The sequence below is a fragment of the Bos taurus genome, chromosome 26 (assembly GCF_002263795.3).
Source record: "Bos taurus isolate L1 Dominette 01449 registration number 42190680 breed Hereford chromosome 26, ARS-UCD2.0, whole genome shotgun sequence".
Lineage (NCBI taxonomy): Eukaryota > Metazoa > Chordata > Mammalia > Artiodactyla > Bovidae > Bos > Bos taurus.
The window spans coordinates 18,134,019-18,157,594 of record NC_037353.1 but is presented as its reverse complement, the minus strand read 5'-3'; the positions used below and the strand labels follow the sequence as shown (position 1 = coordinate 18,157,594).

The following is a 23,576-nucleotide window of genomic DNA, read 5'->3' as shown; positions in this document are numbered from 1 at the left end:
GACATGGAACAACAGACTGGTTCCAAATAGGAAAAGGAGTTTGTCAAGGCTGTATATCGTCACCCTGCTTATTTAACTTATATGCAGAGTACATCATGAGAAACGCTGGACTGGAAGAAACACAAGCTGGAATCAAGACTGCCGGGAGAAATATCAATAACCTCAGATATGCAGATGACACCACCCTTATGGCAGAAAGTGAAGAGGAACTAAACAGCCTCTTGATGAAAGTGAAAGTGGAGAGTGAAATAGTTGGCTTAAAGCTCAACATTCAGAAAATGAAGATCATGGCGTCCAGTCCTATCACTTCATGGGAAATAGATGGGGAAACAGTGGAAACAGTGTCAGACCTTATTTTTCTGGGCTCCAAAATCAGTGCAGATGGTGACTGCAGCCATGAAATTAAAAGACGCTTATTCCTCGGAAGGAAAGTTATGACCAACCTAGACAGCATATTCAAAAGCAGAGACATTATTTTGCCAACAAAGGTTCGTCTAGTGAAGGCTATGGTTTTTCCTGTGGTCATGTATGGATGTGAGAGTTGGACTGTGAAGAAGGCTGAGTGCCGAGGAATTGATGCTTTTGAACTGTGGTGTTGGAGAAGACTCTTGCGAGTCCCTTGGACTGCAAGGAGATCCAACCAGTCCATTCTGAAGGAGATCAGCCCTGGGATTTCTTTGGAAGGAATGATGCTAAAGCTGAAACTCCAGTACTTTGGCCACCACCTCACGCGAAGAGTTGACTCACTGGAAAAGACCCTGATGCTGCGAGGGATTGGGGGCAGGAGGAGAAGGGGACGACAGAGGATGAGATGGCTGGATGGCATCACTGACTCGATGGACGTGAGTCTGAGTGAACTCCGGGAGTTGGTGATGGACAGGGAGGCCTGGCGTGCTGCGATTCATGGGGTCGCAAAGAGTCCGACACGACTGAGCGACTGATCTGATCTGAGGTGGCTTAAAATAGTTGAAATGTACTCCCTCATAGTTCTGGAGACTAGAAGGTGTTGGCAGGTCTGAGTTCCCTGCAAAAGCTCTAAGGATGAATTCTTCCTTGCCTCTGCAGAGTCCGGTGGTTGCCAGAAATCCCATGGTGTTCCTTGGCTTGTAACTCCAACCTGTGCCTCTGTCTTCACGTGGTCAACTTCCCTGTCTGTATCCAAATTTCCCTCTTCCTACTAGAATACCAGTTACTGGATTAGGGCTCACCCTAATCTAGAATGAGCTCTTCTTAACTTGATTACAACTGCAAACACTGTTATTTCCAAATAAAGGCACATTCACAGATACTAGGAGTTAGGACTTATATCTTTCTGGGAGATACAATTCAACTCATAACATGGTCCAAATAAGTCAATTTCTTCAAAAGTAGACCACCTAGAATTATGTGTGGAATATTTACAGATTTTGCTTAATAACCAGTATCCATTTCCCTTTCTTAGATAATAGCATCCAAGTTTCTTTTAAGAGTCAATCTGCTCCTTCTTCAAGCCATGCTGCTGCTGCTGCTAAGTCACTTCCATAGTATCTGACTCTGTGCGACCCCATAGACGGCAGCCCACCAGGCTCCGCAATCCCTGGGATTCTCCTTCAAGCCGTAAGGCAGGGCTAAATTAAAGCCTCTTTCCAAAGTCAGGGATCTGTCACTGGTTGGGTCAGAGAATCACACTCCACGGCACGGGCCTCAGTGACTGGTTCAGGGATAGGCCACATAACCCAAGCCTGGCCATAAATCCTTCCATCCTCCCAATTTGGCTAGTGCTATACAGAAAGAGTGGAGAAGCCAATGGCACCCCACTCCAGTACTCTTGCCTGGAAACTCCCATGGACGGAGAAGCCTGGTGGGCTGCAGTCCATGGGGTCGCAAAGAGTCACACAGGACTCAGTAACTTCCCTTTCACTTTTCCCTTTCATGCATTGGAGAAGGAAATGGCAACCCACTCCAGTGTTCTTGCCTGGAAAATCCCAAGGACGGTGGAGCCTGGTGGGCTGCAGTCAATGGGGTCACACAGAGTCAGACACAACTGAAGCGACTTAGCAGCAGCAGCATACAGAAAGAGACGATGCGGATTTTTGTAACTATTTAACTCTAAACTTGCCATTGATTATCTTTACCATACCTGCCCAAAAAGGAAGCCAAAGAAGAAAGAAATGCTTAGAGATGGAGACAAGGAGATATTTCTGATGATTTAAGACTTCTGGATCCAGTCATATCAGAACCTAGCTTTAGCTTTGCTCTGTTAATGTCCTGTTTATAATCCTAAAAAAATGACTTTTTTTTTTTTTTAATGACCTTTTTGACTTTGATTAATTTGAACTGGGTTTCTGAACTTGCAACAGAAACGAGCTCTGATAGTTACTGGCAAAATACTGCCATACAATTGAAAACAAGGCCTCACTTTTTTCAGTCATTTTCTCAAACTTGTTAGACTGGAAGAGCCAGTAGACAAAGAATAGCTTATATTCATGTCCATTCTCTGTCCATCATACCATCTGCCATGAGGGTTTTTAAATCTAAATGTTATAAACAAATTCATTCATGCTTGTTAAAGTATGACTCTGTGAACTCCTCACAGCAAAATATAAACAATATTAAGGAACTCTCAAGTTATAAAAACCTAAGTATCAATATTTAAAAATAAAGCATTCACAAAATCTTTTCCTATCCAAAGACACTCCCCATGTCCACCATCACTATATGCTGGCCAGAGTGGAACAAAGTCATACTGAAATATCTCTTTCTTGCCATATCACCACTTCGAGAACATTCATGATAGTCCTGCCTTTTAATATGGCTATCATTGTTCATGATTCATTTGTTTCTATCTCAAGCAAACTGTGTCAAACACACACGTTATTAAAAAAAAAAAAATGTTTCTGGACTTTTTAAAAAAAAAAAAAGAAAGAAAAAGAAAACAAGTATTTTTTACTCTAAATACTCTTCTAGTCTACCTGTTTGACACCTCCAACTTTTACCCATTTGTCTCTGGAAAATGCCCAGCCCTTTCCTATTACTTTTGCTGATACTTCAGAAAATTCAAATACATACATACATTCTGAATACAAAGGAAAAGATTACATTTTGAAGTGAAACAAGACAAAATACAGAAATAATGTTTCACCTGCTGGGTCGTACTTGTGTTGCCACAAAATTCACATGCACAGAAAATTAGTCTCTAGTAGGAGAAGGCAATGGCACCCCACTCCAGTACTCTTGCCTGGAAAATCCCATGGACGGAGGGCCTGGTGGGCTGTAGTCCATGGGGTCGCTGAGGGTCGGACACGACTGAGCGACTTCACTTTCACTTTTCACTTTCATGCATTGGAGAAGGAAATGCAACCCACTCCAGTGTTCTTGCCTGGAGAATCCCAGGGACGGGGGAGCCTCGTGGGCTGCCGTCTGTGGGGTTGCACAGAGTCAGACATGACTGAAGTGACTTAGCAGCAGCAGCAGCAGCAGCTAGTAATAAAGTGGTTCTTGACCCATCCAACTACCCTTAGAAATCACTGTGTTAAAGCTATTGAAGGTACCATTAATTGTGTTCAAAATGTCTGCACTCCTTCTTTCTGAAACTAATTTTGTTTTTCCTTAAATAATTCGAGTCACTTCAAAAGAACACTATCTCCTCCTCAATTTCATTGTATTAATTCAAAGTAGTTTTCTACCTTTCCACAAATATTTACTGGGCATCCACTATGTGCCAGTCACTTGCCAAGTACTTAAAATACAAAGAGAAATGTGACATGGTTGCTCACGTCAAGAGTTTTGCAAGCCAGAAGAAGCAGAATTAGAGACAGAAAGATAAGAAGGTAAATAAAGTAGTACAGTGTTTGCACACTAGAAAAACAGTGGCCTGTATTTTATGGTCAGAGGACTTGAGAAATCAGAGAGCAAGGACTGGGCAGCATATACACAGAAAGGTTAAGCAGACTGGGATAATTAATAAGGATCTTACATGCTCCTTATAGTAACTTTATTCTAAATGCCCGTGGTTTTTCAACTCCAGTGAGTACAAGAAGACTCACTTGAGATACCTGTTAAAAATAGATTCCTATGCCCCATCTAAGAAGACTATGATTCAGCAAATCTGAGGCAGGACTCCACATTTTCAAATGCTATAGTTATCTCATTGAAAGTCAATATTTTGAAACAAAGCTTTAGATAGGTATTTTTCTCGAGTTTCCCAAGTAGTTCTAGGAGTGAGGAGAATGTTGGGGAAACATTCACATTCACAGCCTCAAACTTCATTGCTCTGTAGGTCACACTATCATTAGCTGAGTGAGAAACCAGAGTGCACAGGGGCTAAAAGAGAACCATGGTGATTCAACTACAGAAACTGACCAAGAACACACAAAACAATTCCCAGTGCTGAGTCCAGCTAAGGCTGGGCAGCGTAAATCTGTTGTAGCATCAACCTGCACAGTTGTTTTTCCACTTGTAAAATTAAAATAATACCCACCTATTGAAGTTATTATGAAGATTAAATTACATGTGATAACATGTAAAAACACGCAGGGATTATGGTATATTGGAATTTAAGATCTCAAAATTTTCAAATAAGGTACAGGAGATGGTGTTGGAAACAGATGTCTGTTCTTTTTATTTCAAGATTACTTAAGTCCTTCAGTCTACTTCAATCATGTTTGCGGGCTGACCTGGTATCATGAACCAATAATTATAATGCTGTTTCTTAGTGAAAAATATAAAATAGAAAAAGCCAAAAATGCCAAATAAAAGGAACTTTTTAACACCCAGATGGGCACTCTATATTAATACTGTACTTGGTACTCAAGAAGGTTACTAAAAGATTCACTAAGAAAGAATGAAAGGAGTGAACGCCTTATAGTAGTGAGTCTATTTTCTCAACTCACTAAATCCTCCCCATGCTAGATTTTGTTATGTTTCTTTCTGTACCGTATCTTCCCAGTCAAGTCATCCCTCCCCATTTCCATAGGGCCAGAGAATCTAGCTTTTAATTTGCTTACCCATAGCAAGCTACTAATATCTGTTCCCCTTAGAAAAATATAGTGTTTCTAGAACTTAAAAAAAAAAAAAGTGTTACTTTAGTAAGGACTTTTTTGGATAAAAACCCAAACTAAATAGCTCTGAGCAAAAAAAGATAGTTATTAACTCTCAAGTAAGGTTTTTAGAACTCCCTTCATGAACAGTTGGATCCAAATGCAAATATGTATTTCTCTCCCCATCCATCGCTGTGTCTGTCTTGCACAGAAGCACACCACTTCACTTGCAGGCAGGATATCCCCTCATGGTAGCTGCTTCCTGCTCATAAGCTAGTAGCTTAGCTGCCCCAGAGAAAAAGAGATCTTTCCCAAGAATGCCACCAGCCAGTCTCAAGGCTGATCCCCCACTCACTGTGACCAACAGCCAGGCATACGTCACAGAAGTGAGTGAATCAGATTCATCCAAACCTCACTGAACTCAAAAATATTTATTAGAAGTGGCTCCCTAAAGGTAAGCCAAGGTACTGCTGCCAAAAGAGAAAGGAAAAGATTCTGAGAGGACAAAAACAAGATATGCAATATAAAATACTTGATAAAACAAATACATCCTTATTCACCAAAATAAGGGAGAAAAAACTGAGGGGAAAAACTAAAAATCTAATTTACATGATTCAGTTCAGTTCAATTCAGTTCAGTCACTCAGTCGTGTCTGACTCTTTGTGACCCCGTGAATTGCAGCACGCCAGGCCTCCCTGTCCATCACCAACTCCCGGAGTTCACTCAGACTCACGTCCATCGAGTCAGTGATGCCATCCAGCCATCTCATCCTCTGTCGTCCCCTTCTCCTCCTGCCCCCAATCCCTCCCAGCATCAGAGTCTTTTCCGGTGAGTCAACTCTTCGCGTGAGGTGGTGGCCAAAGTACTGGAGTTTCAGCTTTAGCATCATTCCTTCCAAAGAAATCCCAGGGCTGATCTCCTTCAGAATGGACTGGTTGGACCTCCTTGCAGTCCAAGGGACTCTCAAGAGTCTTCTCCAACACCACAGTTCAAAAGCATCAATTCTTCGGCACTCAGCCTTCTTCACAGTCCAACTCTCACATCCATACATGACCACTCGAAAAACCACAGCCTCGACTAGACAGACCTTTGTTGGCAAAGTAATGTCTCTGCTTTTCAATATATATCTAGGTTGGTCATAACTTTCCTTCCGAGGAGTAAGCGTCTTTTAATTTCATGGCTGCAATCACCATCTGCAGTGATTTTCAAGCCCCCAAAAATAAGGTCTGACACTGTTTCCACTGTTTCCCCATCTATTTCCCATGAAGTGATGGGACCAGATGCCATGATCTTCGTTTTCTGAATGTTGAGCTTTAAGCCAACTTTTTCACTCTCCACTTTCACTTTCATCAAGAGGCTTTTCATGATTACAATTATCTAAAAGCCTACAGGCTCTGAAGTCAGATACTCCCAGATTCAAATTACCAGTTTCATCACATTTATTATTTAACCATTCTAATTCTCTGTTCTTCAAGGTTAAAAAAAAAAAAAAAGCTATCACACTATTTGCAGGTTGACTATACAGATTAAATGAAACATGTTAACTATATACTGTGTGCTTGATGAATATCTACCGTCATGAACACTTACATGAAGAAGTCAAACTGATGTTTCCTAAGGTAGATTGCCAATGGACCCAATTATTCACCCCTTCATGTATCTAGGCCCTATGCTATGTACATTTATAATTCTCTTCTCCTATCTCCCTAGGCTCAATCACGTGATCTGTCTTAGCCCATGAATATACTAGCAGAAAGTACATCACCAGGGGCTTTTAAAATTGCTTCATTATTTCTGCCTGCTTTGTGTACTTCTGCCATGCCACAACAGATCCAAAGTGGCCTGCTAAAGACTAATAAGAAAGGTGAACAGTCTAGTTACTGTTGTCATCCTAACTTATGTCAACCTACATCGGTCAACTCATCCCCAGACATGAAGCAAATTCAGTCAAGCTACCTAGACAATCCAGAGTTGATTATATGAAAAAAGAAGCTAAAACATGTATTAAAAAAAAAACTTTAATGAATCAGAGATAAGTAATTTACCTGGTAAAAATAAATTAATGGTCATAAAGATGTTCACTGAACTGGGAAGAATATATGAACACAGGGAGAACTTCAACAGAGATGAAAAATATAAGCATAACAAATAGAAGTCATGGAGCTGAAAAGCATAATAACGGAAGTGAAAAATATACTAGAAGAGTTCAAAAGCACATTAAATGAAGCAGAATAAAAGATCAGTTAAGTCAAAGACAAGATAGTGGAATTCACCCAATCAGAGCAACAAAAAGAGAAAAGAATGAAAAAAAGTGAAAGTAGCTTAAAGAATTTATGGGATAGCATTAAATGGACTAATATTCACGTCATACAGACCCCAGAAAAAGAACAGAGATGGGTAAAAGCCTTATTTGAAAAAAATAAAGGCCGAAAACTTCCTTAACAGGGAAGGAAACAAACATCCAGATCTAGAAAGGCCAGAGACTTCCAAGCAAGGAGTCCAAAAAGACCCACACCAAGACACATTATAACTAAAATGCCAAGAGAGAGACTATTAAAAGCAGCAAGACAAAAACAACTTGTTACATAAAAGGAAACCTCGATAAGCCTATCAGCAGATGTTTCAGCAAAAACTTTACATGCCAGAAGGGAGTGGAACAATATATTCGAAGTGCTAAAAGAAGAAAACCTCCAATTAATAATACTCTACCCAGAAAAGTTATTATTCAGACTGAAGGAGAGAGAAAGAATTTTCCAGACAAGTAAAAGTTAAATTCTTCATCACCACTAAACTGGCTCTAGAAGAAACGTTAAAGGGACTTTTTTAAGCTGAAAAGAAAGGCTGCTAATTAGTAACAAGAACACACATGAAAGAATAAACCTCACTGAAAAGGTAAATATACATTAGAAAATAGCAGTGGATTAATTACTTACAAAGTTATCAAGAAGGCTGAAAAACAAACAAAAAAATAAACACTAAGATTACAATGACTGGCTATAAAAGCAGTTTCAAGAGGGAAGTTCATAGCAATAAACGACAATGTCAAAAAACAAAACTCTCACGACATTCAACTTGACATGCAAGGAACTAGAAAAAGAACAAAGCTCAAAACAAGCAGAAGAAAGGAAATAAGAAAGATGACAGGAGAAGTAAGTTAAATACAGACTAAAAAGACAACAAAAAAGATCAACAAAACCAACAGGTGGATCAAAAGGTAATCTTTCAAAATTGACAAACCTCTAGCTAGACACACCAAAAGAAAGAGAGGACTCAAATAAATAAAATTAGAAATCAAAGCGGAGATATTACAACCAATACTACAGAAATACAAAGGATTCTAAGAGACTACTATGAACTACTATATACCAACAAACTGGACAACCTATAAAAGACAGATAAATCCCAAGAAAAGTGTAACCTACCAACAATGAAACCGCAATGAAAAGTAAAATCTGCACAGTCTGGATACTACAAGGTAACTGAATCAGTAATTTAAAAAAAAAAAAACTTTCAACAACAAAAGTTTAGGACCAGATACCTTCACAAGTGAATTCTACCAAACATTCAAATAAGTAACAGTCCTTCTGAAATGTCAAAAACAGAAGAGGAGGGAACTCTGCCAAACTCATCTTGTAAAACTAGTATTCTGATATGAAAAGCAAACAAGAACTCCACAAGGAAAGAAATTACAGGCCAATATTTCTGATGAACAAGATGCAAAAATCCTCAATGAAATGTCAGAATGAATTCAACAATACATTAAAATACAACAATATATAAAAATACACACCATGATCAAGTGGGATTTATTCCAGGGATACAAAGATGGTTCATCATCTACCAATCAGTTAATGTGATACACCAGTATTAGCAAAATGAAGGATAAAAATCATATGATCATTTCAACTGTCCAACACCAGCTCTGGGAGTTGGTGTTGGACAGGGAAGCCCAGCGTGCATGGGGTCGCAAAGAGTTGGACACGTCTGAGCAACTGAACTGACTGAACTGATTGTCTCAACAAATGCAGAAAATATCATCTGACAAAATCTAACACCCATTTATAATAAAAAAACAAACAAACAAACAAAAACAACAAGTATAGTTGAAATGTACTTCAACATAAAAGAGACCATATACGACAAGCCCAAAGGTAATATCATACTCAACAAGGGAAAGGTGAAAGCTTCTAAGACCAGAAACAAGACAAGGATGCCCACTCTCATCACTTTTATTCAACACAGAAGTTCTAGAGAAATTAGGCAAGAAAAAGCAATAAAAGGCATCCAAATAGCAAAGGAGGAAGTAAAACTGTCACCATTTGCAGATGACATGATACTGAAAACCCTAAAGACTCCTATCAAAAGACTGTTAGAATAAACAAATTCAGTAAAGTTGCAGGATACAAAATCAATACACAAAAATCTGCTGTTTATATATACTAATGATAAACTCTATGGAAGAGAAATCAGCAATATACAGATTCAATGCAATCCCAATAGTATTTTTCACAGGCATAAAACAAACAATCCCAAATTTGAATCAAAAAAGACCCCGAAGAGCCATAGCAATCTTGAGGAAGAACAAAGCTGGAGGCATCACATTTCCTGATTTCTAGTTATAGTACAAAGCTAGAGCAATTAAAACAGTACGGTACTGGTATAAGAGTAGAAACATAGATCAACAGATGGGAGAAAATATTTTCAAATAATATATCTGATAAGAGCTAACAAGCAAAATTTATAAGGAACGCATACAACTCAAAAGCAAAAAAACCCAATAACAAATCCCCACAATTTGATTAAAAAATGGGCAGAAGATATGAATAGACATCTTTCCCAACGAGACATTACAGATGGCCAGCTGGACATCAAAAGATGTTCTATACCATTAAGCACCAGGGAAAGGCAAATCAAAATCACAATAAGATAGCACCCCCACATCTGTCAGAAGGGCTATTAGCAAAAAGACAAGAAAAAACAGACGTCAGTAAGGATGCTAAAAAAAAAAAAAAAAAAAAGGAGCCCTTCTGTACCACTGCTAAGAAAGTAAACTGGTGCAGCCACTGTGGAAAACAGTATGAAGGTTCCTCAAAAAATTTAAAAAGAGAATTACCATATGATCCAGCAATTCCACTTCTGGGTATTTTTCAAAGAAAATAAAAATGCTAATTCAAAAAGATGTATGTCAGAAATTCCCTGGTAGTCCAATGAGTAGGACTCTGTGCTTTCACAGCTGAGGACCCAGGTTCGATCCCTGGTCAGGGAACTAAGATCCCACAGCCACACAAAAAGGCAAAAAAATTATGCCCATGAGCTGCAACCATTGAACCCTCAAGCCGCAACTACTGAAGCCTGCATGCCCTAGAGCCTGTGCTCCACAGTAAGGGAAGCCTCTGCAAGAAGAGGCCCATGGCCCTCAACTAGAGAGCAGACCCTGCGCTCCACAGCTAGAGAAAGCCATGTGCAACCAAGACTTGGTGCAGCCAAAAATCAATTATAATAATAAAAAAAAGAATGAAATCTTGCCATTTGTGAAAACATGGATGGACTCATGGCATCATGCTACATGAAATAAGTCAGAGAAAGAAAAATACCCTATAAGCTCTGTTAGATTTGAAATAATTGAACAAACAAGCAAACAGACAACTAACCAAGCTCGCAGAGAGAAAAGACTGGAGATTGTGAAGAGTGGAGGTGGAGTAGAGGGTAGGGTGGTGGGTGGGAGAAACGGGCAAAGTCTTAAAAAAAAAAACAATAAACAAAAGAAAATTCATTTACATTATTTTATATGAAATGCAGATTATAGCTATTATTAGCTAAATGAAGCCAAGTTTCTCTCACCTTGTGTTTAGCTAATATTCTTAGTACGAAAAGTTACCAATATTATTTTGCATGAGTTTTAGGAGCTATTGCCCATTCCTTACACATCTTGCTTTGTCCTTACACAGTACAAAGACAAACATCTTTGAGTACATTATTTACCATTTTATAAGACAAACAGGTTTGAGTACATAATTTAGCTTAGCTCTCTTACCCTGCTATACACAATGTGAATATTCTATTTCCTAATGGATTTCATGTCAACTGTCTCCACACTATTCAACAGTAAAAATCAACACAGTAATTTTTCTTAAAATACTATAATTAGGTTCTCCAAGACCTTCTCATTTTACAAATAAGGAAACCAAGATACAGAGAGATTAAGTGATGCATTTGCTTAAAAATCATACAGTCGTAGTCATACTTATGCCAGAATCCAGTGCTCTTGACATGAGGTTTTACCCACTCCATTCCACTGACCAAGATGCAACTACTGTTTAACCTAATACAATATTTTGTGTTTTTTTAACTTAGGAAGAAAACATGTAGAGGCTCTCTTAGTTGGCAAAAACCAAAAACTGAAAATGTTTTTGCTATTCTATCCTGTAGGATATACCAATAGATGTAATGTTAATAACACACGTTACTACCATTACAGAGAAATTGTAAATATGCAAACGTTTTGGAGAGACCAAACACAGTGCAACTTAAAATCCAGAGAGATCACTGCTCTCTATTGCAAAAAATATTTAAAAGAAATTAAACTGTATTATTTTCAGAATATATCCAAAGCACAAATCTTATGGATCAGAAAGTTTATTTTAAGGCCATCTATTATTTATTAAGCAAAGACAAAGCTCTTTGCCTCCTTCTCAATCGTCGCAACCTTCCTACACAGTATTTACTACAGAAATAAACTGAAATTTCTCTCATCTCGTGGCTGGTAAAGTGTGAAGATAAATTTGTACCCAAGTCTGCCTGACTCTGACTCAAAGCCATGTTTTAGTATTGCTTTAATATATGTTTCCAAAATGGGCCTGTTATTCTTATTATATCCAAGTATTTTCAAAATGGGCCTGTGAATGTGGTTAACAGTTGGAGAACTGAGAGGAATTAAACTTCTGAATGAAGAGCACATTTAATTATCTCTTCTATTTATCAAGATACAATCTTTAAAGGGTTAACTAGATATGGATAATATTTGAAATGCATTTAAATTTATCCCCAAAGTTATTTTTTTAACATTATGTGTCTTATCTATTAAAAGTTCAAATAGTCTTCATATGCTGCTAAGTCGCTTCAGTCGTGTCCGACTCTGTGCGACCCCATAGACGGCAGCCCACCAGGCTCCCCCGTCCCTGGGATTCTCCAGGCAAGAACACTGGAGTGGGTTGCCATTTCCTTCTCCAAGTAACCTGGTGTAAAAAAATAGTCCATCACCAAATAAATGGATAAAGAAGATGCAGTATACATCTACAAAAGAATATTACTCAGCCATAAAAAAGAATGATATGTCGTCATTTGCAGTAACACGGATGGACTTGGAGAGCATTATGCTAAGTGAAATAAGTCAGACAGAGAAATACAAATATCGTATGATACCACACTTATATGCGGAATCTAAAAATACAGCAAACTAAGAAATACAACAAGGTAGAAGCAGATTCACAGATAAAGAGAACAAACTAGCAGTTTTCAGTGGAGAGAGCAGAGAGATAATATAGGACTAGGGGAATTTTAAAAAGCTACTATGGGATTATATGAAATTATGTACGTGAAACTTTTGAAAATTGTAAAGCACTAAAGAATTTAAAGAATCATTCGACTTTTAAAATTCATAAATAGATAAAAGCCAGAGAAGACACAAAACTATTTCCTTGCAGTACCTCTAAATAAAATTGTTTTATGAACTTAATTAACAATGATGCAAATAGAAAATAGTCACTGAAAAAATAAAGCTCAATGAATATATTTATCACTAATCTCTGTCTAGTTAATTTCATTCCCTTAACTATGACCAACATTTTTCTACTTCTAAAGTCATTCTTATCTCCATGGGCTTCTGAAGATGTCTGTTTCCTGAGACTAAAATACACACACATATTTTTTTTTAATTAGTTCAGTTTACTTCTCATTTGATGTATTCCAAACATAAATAGATTTATGTTATGTGCACAAAAAGAAAGGAAAAAAATGTGTGTAAGAAAATGAAGATATATAGAGTAGGGAAGAAAACTGAATGAAAAGCTACATCATGCAAAAGCAAGTTACTCACTTCTAAAAGAACGTTCTTGGCAGAATCCTAGGCTACATTATTGTATCAAACACTTGAAATTCCTATTCTGTCATCTGAGAGCAACTATCCTTTTAACATTAAGTTTTATAGAATGCAGCTTATTTCATAATCCAATTATATATAACAGCAACAATATCATTACTATCACTGCTTATACTTCTCAAGTCACAGAAACTAGACATCAGTGGCAGCATGATTTAACAACAGATCCTTCTGTTTCTTCATATAGCCTTTACTTTTTATCTTTTCTGCTTCTAACTGGATACATACTCATATTCTTCAAATCAGCTGATTTTCTCTCGATAAAAAATATCTCAGTTCATTTCATTCCCTCAGTTGTGTCCGATTCTTTGTGACCCCATGGACTGCAGCATGCCAGGCTTCCCTGTCCATCACCAACTCCCAAAGCCTACTCAAACTCATGTCCATCAAGTCAGTGATGCCATCCAACCATCTAATCTGTTGTCCCCTTCTCCTCCCACCTTCAACCTTTCCCACCATCAGGGTCTTTTCCAATCAATATTGGAAGAGTCAGTTCTTTGCATCAGGTGGCCAAAGTATTGGAATTTCAGCCTCAGCATCAGTCCTTCCAATGAATATTCAGGACTGATTTCCTCTAGGATGGACTGGATGGAACTCCACGCAGTCCAAGGGACTCTCAAGAGTCTTCCCAACACCACAGTTCAAAAGCATCAATTCTTTGGCGCTCAGCTTTCTTTAGAGTCCAACTCTCACATCCATACATAACTACTGGAAAAACCATAGCCTTGACTAGATGGACCTTTGTTGGCAAAGTAATGTCTCTGCTTTTTAATCAGCTGTCTTGGTTGGTCATAACTTTCCTGCCAAGGAGTAAGTGTCTTTTAATTTCATGGCTGCAGTCACCATCTGTGGTGATTTTGGAGCCCAGAAAAATAAAGTCTGACACTGTTTCCACTGTTTCCCCCTCTATTTCCCATGAAGTGATGGGACCAGATGCCATGATCTTTGTTTTCTGAATGTTGAGCTTTAAGCCAACTTTTTCACTCTCCTCTTTCACTTTCATTGAGAGGCTCTTTAGTTCTTCATTTTCTGCCATACGGGTGGTGTCATCTGCATATCTGAGGTTATTGATATTTCTCCTGGCAATCTTGATTCCAGCTTATGCTTCATCCAGCCTAGCATTTTGCATGATGTACTCTGCATACAAGTTAAATAAGCAGGGTGACGATATACAGCCTTGACATACTCCTTTCCAGATTTGGAACCAGTCTGCTGTTCCATGTCCAGTTCTAACTGTTGCTTCTTGACCTGTATACAGATTTCTCATATCTAAAGAATATCTAACAAAATGTTAGATATTACTTGCATGCATGCATGCTCGGTCACTACAGTCGTGTTCAACTGTTTGCAATGCTATGAACTATAGCCCACCAGGACCCTCTGTCCATGGGATTCTCCAGGCAAGAATACTGGAGTGGGTTGCCATGCCCTCCTCCAGGGGATCTTCCTGATCCAGGGATCGAACCCACATCTCCTGCCTCTCCTACATTGCAGGCCGATTCTTTACTCACTGAGTTATCTGGGAAGCCCCAGACATTTCCATATAGTTTTAAGAAATAAGTCCTATCGAGTAGTTTCATAAATACATAAATATTTACTAATCAATTAACAAAAATGAACCTCTCACTTTTTCCTAAATAAAGTTTAAGTCCTCAGGAAAAGGAAAAAAAAATAGCAAAAATTGTCTGGGTCATGAACATCTCTGGTTCCTTGTCTTTGCCACAATATCAGCTTACTTTTTATCAGTGTTATTATATCAGAATTCTCCATTAATTTACATTCTCTTGCTTTTAAAAAAAAATCAAAAGCTATGGATAATTCAATCTTCTTAATAGTTTAACAATCTTGTTCAAGTTGGACTGTCATTTATGTGGGCTAAGTATTTTTAGAAAAATGAAATCCCACACAGGTTTACAGCTACTGATAATTCCTACTTATTCTCACTTAATGTGGAAAATTCTAGTTGCTCTTATCTTTATTTATGAATTCACCCTTGTCTATCACCAATAAAATATAACAGTCTTTGATTTGTATATGTTATATAAAAATTAAACGGAAGTTCTTTGTCTAAGGAGAAGGGGTCAAAGGGAACTGTTATCTTTTAGATAAAAATGTATGTACACTGGTAACCATAAGCCATGGGTCTTAAAACGGCTATCAAGAGGCTATATGGATCTGACTCTCTATATATCTCTATTTTAACATGCCAAAATCTATTTCAGTAAATACTGCACAGTAAAAAGCTATCCATAAAAAATATACGTATGTATACATAAACATTGATTGTACAAGTCTGACACGGAACACAGCCCTACCCACTTTAATCATACCTGCTTTTCTTTTGAAAAAGGTATACAGCAAAATTTCAGTACCTCTAAAAAAATTGTTAGAAAACTAATCCATATTATCTCATTGTTTTCACCCTGATGTATTCTCTTTCCAGAATAAAAACACGATCTAGATAGGGTATCTAACATATTCAGTATTATAAAAATATCACTGAAGATAAATGTAAGGTTTCCAATAGGTAAACGATAAGGAAAATTTTAACACACTGGTCACTGAACACAGGGCATGTATTAACTAAACCATTTTAAAAGATATGTTAATTACATTAAACACTCATGGAAAAATCACCAGCTTAAAGGTTTTTTTCAATAACTACTCCCAAAGATTTATGGACTTCTTAGCCCACCCTAATCAGTTATTTTATTGGATCAAATAAGTTAAATCAATGCCCATTTATACAAGATAAACTTTGTCGTCTTCCTTACTAGCTGAATGAAAATTCACTTAACACATATGACGAGATTAGTAAGTATTTGTATCATTAATCATGCAATTAAAAAGCCACATTTCAACATGGGCACATATTCACAAACATTTAAGTTCCTCTTGCTTTTTATTCTTAGTGAAGGCAAGGAGCTTTCCATTTTATTTTGATGGGAATTTCTCTCATTTACCTTAAAGACAGGTGATGCTTGAATTACCAAAATAGTGTACATTTAATAACCTGTCAAATTGCTCCTTCCTCGTCTCAGCAATTATCTACTACTCAGGAACTTCCCCTTCCATCACACATTCTGAAACACTTACTGACAAGTACCAAGTCTAAGCCACAGTCAAAAAGTTAGAACTGAAGAAGCACTTGACTAAAATCTAAGAATCCTGAATCTTGACCTCAATCGTCTTTACCCTGTTCACCACTCTGTCCCCATCTGAGGTCTGTGGGAAAGATATCAACAGAAGAAAAGGCCAGGTACCCACACCCTGTTAACATAAGGGTTTTGTTACAAACTTCAAATTGCCCTGTGAACTAAGCTGGTCCATGTGAAAGGCTCACCTGGCTATCCTCTGTTGTCTTTCCTCTTCTGAGCCTACATGAATTACGCTGTAACACGAAATAACATTTTTTACAGTAAATTCACATTTTCAGATGTGGGGTTTTCTTTTACCAAGCAAGACACAACCTGTGGACCCTTTTAAAATTAGTTGTTCTTCCCCTTTACATGGGGAGTTTAGGAGAGGAAAAACATGACTGTACCCTCTGGAAATCTCTAAAAAGTCAACTAATAAAAAGTATATAATAATCATTTATTAATAATGATAAAATAAACTAATCATAAAACCAAACAATAGTCAACAGACTATCTTAATATTGAGACTGAAAATGCTCATCATACAGCAGTCTTTCCAATAATAATTCTCATGGGAAATAATATTGGTGTTCACATCTTCTAACCCAAAAAGTCAGTCATGATGTGTATTACCATTCACAGAGGTAGAAAACTACTATATAATTTCATACAGCAATTGAAGCAAATTAAGTTAAAAATTTTGCCTATGAAAAAGTTCAGTTCTGTTTTACTTTTACCTGGGAAGTTAGGTTAACTATTTCAAAAATTAAAATATCATAAAATTATTTCTGTGGATAAGAGGGAAGCATTTACGTTAAGGGAAATCCCCCTTATTACTCGAAAGTTATCACTCAGTTTCCCAACTGACCAAGTTTTTTAATGCCCATCTTTAGCACTTTAAGTTTCTAAATTAAGATAATAATATAAAGTAGAAGTTTTCTAAAAAAAAGTATATAAAATGTGCGAGGCAGATATAAGACAGTAACACTATGAACACTAGACATAGAACAGAGTCAGACAAGATGTCTATACAGAGAAAAGATAGCCTTCTCCACCCAAAGCTTGGTTATGTACTATCCAAAACTCAGGCACGCAACAGATTCAAATAACATGGTTTACCACATTATCTGAACTTGAAATATGAACCCTCACTAAAAAAGGCAAAAACATAGATGATCTGGATAGCAAAGTATATCTGCATTATACAAAACATCAAAGAACAACTTTAATAGTTCCTAGAAGAGGATGTTTAAGGAAGATTTTCCTGAGAAACTCTGGTTCATTCTGATCATTGCTACCATATTCATTATTTGCCTCATAAGGTATGCTGCAGATTATCTTCTAATTATCAAATTGAGGGTCCGATGAGAAAAAAAAGTTTGCAAACCATATACTGATATGGGTCTCGTATCCAGAATATACCCTTACAACTCAACAATATAAAGACAAATAACTCAACTTGGTGGCTCAGTGGTAAAAAGAATCTGCCTGCCAATGCAGGAGACTCATGTTTGATCCCTGGGCCGGGAAGATCCCCTGAAGCAGAAATTGGCAACCCACTCCAGTGTTCTTGCCTGGAGAGTAGCATGGCACGGCATGGACATTCAGGTTATTTCCAATTTGGGGCTTGTTATTAGTTTGCTAGGTTTGCCATAACAAAATACCACAAGACTAGGTGGCTTAAACGACAGAAACTTATTATCTTATAGTTGTGGAGGTTTGCCCACAAAGATTATTATGTTATATTTTCATTTTGATTAAGTTCAAAGTGTTTTCTAAATTCCCTTTCAATTTCTTTGACCATGGGTTATTTAGAAGCACGTTATTTCGTTTTCAAAAATTAGCTTTTCTATAGACCTTTCTGTTGTTGATTTCCAACTTAATTCTATAGTAGCCCAAGAACATGTTGTATGATTTCAGCCCTTTAAATTTATTGAGACATGTTTTATGGCCCAGAATATGATTAGTCTCAGTAAATGTTCAGTGTGCTCCTGAGAAGAATGTATATTCTGAAGTTGGGATGGATGGAGTCAAACAGATTGATAGTGTTGCTGAAGTCTGCTAAATTTTTGCTTATTTTCTGTTTACTTAATTATATGAAATTAGACATTAGCAAGCTTCCCTGGTGGCTAAGATGGTAAAGAATCTGCCTGCAATGCAAGAGACATGGGTTTGATCCCTGAGCTGGGAAGATCCGGAAGAGAGGGGAATGGCAAGCCATTTCAGTATTCTTGCCTGGAAAACTCCACAGACCGAGGAGCCTGGCAGGCTACAGTCCATGTGATAGCAAAGAGCCAGACACAACTGAGCAACTGAACAAGGATCTGAACAGACATTTCTCCAAAGAAAATATACAAATGGCCAACAAGCACATGAAAAGACATTCAACATCAACTGTCATTAGGGAAACACAAATCAAAACCACAAAGAGATACCACTGAATACCCACCCACTAGGATGACTGTAACCAAAAAGACAGTAACAAATGTTGGCAAGATTATGGAGAAACTGAAATCATCCTCCATTACTGATGGGAATGTAAAATACTTCAATTGCTTAAGAAAACAGTTTGGCACTTCCTCAAAGTTACAACAGTTACGTATATGACCCAGCAAGTTCACTCTGAAGTACATACGGAAAAGAAGTGAAAACAAATGTCCACACAAATAATGTTGCTAACGTTCACAGCAGCTTATTCATAAGAGGCAAAAAGTAGAAACAACTGTCTCACAACTGATGGATATACAAAATATAGTATGTTCGTACAATGCAATAATATTTAACTGTAAAAAGCGATGAAGTGCTTATGGATGCTACTACACGGATGCATTCTGAAAACAAGAAGCCAGACACAAAAAGGTCATGTTATAATACTACATTTATATGAATTGTCTAGAACAGGCAAATAGATTGCCAAGGACTGGATCATAGTAGAAATGCGAAATGACTTGTAACCAGTATAGAGTTTCAGTTTCTTTTTTTGGATATGAAAGTATTAAGACAATTAGATAGTGATATGTGCACAACCTTCTCAAAAAACTAGAAACTACTGATCTGTATACATTAAGAGTGAGTTTTTACAGTACATAAGTACATATCTCAATTTTAAAAACAAAAAAATTAAACTCAGGGTATGGACCACTGGACTTGGGATACTTCCTGCGAACAAGAGTCAATAAAGTTAACAAACGGTTCACACTGGGATTATTCCAAAAACAATATGCAAGTGTAAGAAACATGAACAAGATTTTTTAAAGTATTTGGAAATGAAGTAAAGATAATTTGGAGGGTAGTGACTAACAAGTCTTTAACTTGAAACTACAAAAAGTAACAGCTATGTTTATTCACATCTACCCAATACCCAGATTCCATTCAGCAGAAGGGTGGACACAAAGGAAATAAGAATCAAAAGAGAAGTTCAGAAGCACACCAAAGCCTCTCTGCTGAGCGTTCTGAGCCAGTCTGCAAAGCAGAGGAAAAAAAAAATCTCATTATTTTATATATACCTTTATTTGCTACAGAAAATATTCTTTTATTGTTTCCAAATACCAAATACAACCTCTAAAAGATGAAAATTTGCCAATACTAAGTGTACTTTAAGAATGAATATGCCACTGATTTTAGGGAAAGCCAAAAATGAGTTTTGTGCAAAGTACAGCTTCCAAATGAGTGAGCTTACTTAGAATGACTGTGAATGACAATATTGTCTCTGCCAAGCTGAGTTAAAAAACAACTAATATTATTGTAGAGTTTTACAATGGAATCCTTAAAGGAAACAATCCTCCCCTGAGCTAAGCAGAGAGGTGTGTTGCACACCCCAACTAGCCTAACAATGAGACCACTTTTTAACCTGTACTAGAAAATTCAACAATTTATCTCTGCAAACCTATAACCTATACACCCCCTACATGAAACATGGACTGAAGTTTAAACAGGTAACTCATTCTTGTCCTTTTATATTTCTGCTTGTTTCACATGACAGGAACGCCTTTTCCATTTTCATCAAAATGAAGCAAAAATCCACCACCTTCTTCATGAAGCCTTCCTTCATCATCTCAGGCCATTTTTTTTCACTTCTAAATGCCCCCAGAACTTGCTTGCATCTATCCTACGGCACATTTTGCCTTGCACTGTATACACTATATTTTAAATAGTTGTTCAAGGTTAAGGCAACTTCCCCAATATCTCTGTTTCCTCACAGTGCCTGATATACAAGACATATGCTTAATAAATATTTAAATAAAGTTTGTACTCAACTAACTGCCTTCTGCTCCTAAAAACAGCACTAGTACAAGCAGCTAAGCAATTAGGCAAGTACTCAGAAGTGGCAAGTCCCCACAGACATTAAATACCTCATTTTCACTCTAGAAGAGATTCCATGCCATTCTGTGTAACTCCATGAGGCTAAAAAAATGGCATTATTCAGATGCTTCCTATAACTGCTCCAGCTATAAGCACATTTGAGGCAATCGGAGCAATTTAAAATAACTCTGTTAGTCAGAGACTCATCCAGCTATCCTTTTTCCAGCAAGCTAGAACTCAGCTGAAATCATCACAACTTTCCCTACATTGGGAAGAGTTTTTTGAGAAAATATCAAGGATGAGGAACAGCCAAGCAATAAGTTACATCATATCACGCAGCATAGAGAACCTTGATCTTCCCAGAATGGAAGCTCTTTCTAGTCCCTGAGGACTCAATAATCAACTGGCTACCAAATATCCATCTTGATCATCATCACTGTCTGAACCGGCTAACTCCAATTCAACTAAAACTTATAACGGAAACACCAACACCTCCACTTCCACCTCCACAGTCATGACCCTCACCTCTTTCCCAAAAAAAAGGTGGGGGGGAGTATTAAATTTTGGAAATGAGTGAGAATTCACTTGTAATCCAAAGACTGCTATAAATTAAATACCATTTAGAAAGCAATGACCCTAAAGTATTAAGATAACCAGTCAAGAGAATCAAATAGAGGATTAACTGTTCAGAACCAATCCCATTAAAATAAAAGAGGAATTACTACATTTGCTAGTGACAGAGTTGCCTTTGGGACTGTATATAAATAAAGATCACTGCCACCTCTCTTGCATGTAGAAAGTTAACGCTACAATTTACATAGAACTGTCTTCTTAAAGAACAAAATTACATACAATAAAAGAGAAAATATGAGACCCAACTGATTTTAATTGGGATACTATCAACTATGTATTACTCCTCAGATTAAAATACTGATCTGCACTCTGGACTCTATAATCTCCTGAACTTTACTACCTTGAAAGTGGAGATTTAGAGTTAAAAAAATGCTTTTAAGGAAACTGATAACCAGATTAAAATCCTCCCTCAAAAAATGAATCTAAAATTTGATATTCAACTCAGGTATTTACACAAGGATTTTATTAGGGAGAAAAATAAAAACACTTTGTCAAGCAGCAGTAACTCACCACTAAGACTAAGCAATGACTGATAAAAAAAAGTGGGGGGGGGGGGCCCTGAAACAAGAGGGAAGAACTCTAAGCAAACAATAAGATAAACAACCATCTAAACCAAAGCAACAGTAATTTAAGAAATCTATACGGTTATAATTATCAATTTCATTATCTTTTAAAAACTAAAAAGTCCCTCTGAAAAAAAGTCATTAAAAAAGTGAAAGAAATAAAAGGACTAAAAATTCTTCAAAATAATATAAGGATTCTGTATTAACTCACAATTCTGAAAACTCATTAATTTCATGTTTCTCAAAACCTCTACATGCCTTATAAGGTCTCTCATATGACAGTTACAAATAATACATTATTTTAAAAGTGCTAAAGCTGATGTTACGTTTTAGGAAATGTAAGACAGACTTCAAAGAATAAAACCAGCAGAGACAGAGCAGAGTAAATGATAACTGATAACCAAAAGGCTGATTCCTGAAGGACAGAGCTTGGATTAGTAGGAAGGAAATTTTAAAATATAGCCACAACACAAATTACGCCAAAAAATGGATTTATACCGTTACTACTCACAAAAGTATGTTTTAAAATGTCACTTTTAACCTGTGGACAACCAAAGTGATACCAGATACCTTAGAGCATTGTTGCCTATATTAATTTTGATTACAGTCTAAATCCTAAACAAAATTCACATACATTTTCATAATGAAACGCCGTAAATATGGAAAGGTTTATGTTCTCTAACTAAAAGTTACCTTATTTTTCACTTGTTTAAAGTTTCAGTTTTGTTTTTCAATCTATTACAGAAAATATCCCTTGCGGGACGTTGTAAAGGGCATACCCTCCTGTCAAGCCAGAAAGCTCAAACACAAAGACACTGAGCTAACCAAGTGCTGTAATTCTTCCAAACTGAGCTTCTCCACACCCCCCTCTACCCTTCCCCCCAACAGATATGTCTATTAAATCAGTGTCTGTTCTCCCCCTCGCACAACAAAGAGAACTTCTCACCGCATGAAATTGCCGCTGAATGGACACCAGAAAGCAGGATTTGCATAATTCCTTCCAACGAAACCCTGTCGGGAAGGAGGGGATGAGGGGCCCAAGCGAACGGACAGAATCTCCTAGATTCTGTTGGGAAGACCAAGATTATTCCCCACGGTGGGGTGGGGAGGGGTGGGGGGTTCGAATTCTGGGTCTCCCCGAGGACTGGGCGTGGGGGACGGAGAACGACGAGACAGCATTTCCCCACACATCAGCAGCACCGAAGCAAAGATGGGGAAATAACAATGCTGGGGGACAGGAGAGTCAGACACTGGACGCACTGGGGCTAGGGGGCGGCGGGCGGAGCGGAGACACCACACGGGCCACTTACTTTTTGGAGGGGGGTTAAATATATGAGTTAAGCCCTTATGGTCCCGCCGGCCGCCGCACAGAGGGAAACGGGACCTTGGGAGAGAAAAACAGACAAAACACACAGTGTGAGAGGCGCTGCTCCGCCGCCCGGCCCCTCCCGGGGCGACCCCGTCCACGTTCCCTCTGCCCGCGGGGAAAAAGCCACCCTAGGCGGCCCAAGGTCCGGGAGGCGGGCGGCGGACAAGGCGCTCGGCCAAGCGGCGGCTGCGGAAAATCTCCCAGGAGCGGACAAGACCACTGCTCGGGTTTCCCGGTCGCACCCGGTTCCATCCCCCTTCCACCCGCTGCGCACACACCAAACAGAAATACACACACACACCGACCCGAGCGTCGAGGATTAACTCCCCGGCCGCTGCCGCCGCCGCCCGCAGAGGAAGTGCAGCCGCTGCCCCCCGCGGCCATGACACCCCACTT

The 23,576-nt window shown here is 38.0% G+C and overlaps 1 protein-coding gene across 13 annotated transcripts in view; it reads right to left on the bottom strand.

The window, feature by feature from the left end:
* LCOR (ligand dependent nuclear receptor corepressor) overlaps nt 1–23,576 on the bottom strand; it is a 133,537-nt gene that overhangs the window by 109,179 nt on the left and 782 nt on the right. For 6 of the 13 annotated variants that reach the window (XM_024985877.2, XM_024985875.2, XM_059882006.1 and 3 more), the window contains exon 2: nt 23,122–23,195. The exons of 2 other annotated variants lie outside the window; for them this stretch is intronic. Coding sequence is in view for 5 of the 11 variants with exons in the window: in XM_024985868.2 (XP_024841636.1) it covers nt 23,122–23,195; nt 23,482–23,564 (157 nt within the window). In the remaining 6 variants the exon portion in view is untranslated. Of the gene's footprint in view, nt 1–22,757; nt 22,823–23,121; nt 23,196–23,481 lie in introns of all 13 variants that reach the window. 5 more of the 13 variants (XM_024985870.2, XM_024985871.2, XM_024985868.2 and 2 more) reach the window with 3 other exon arrangements.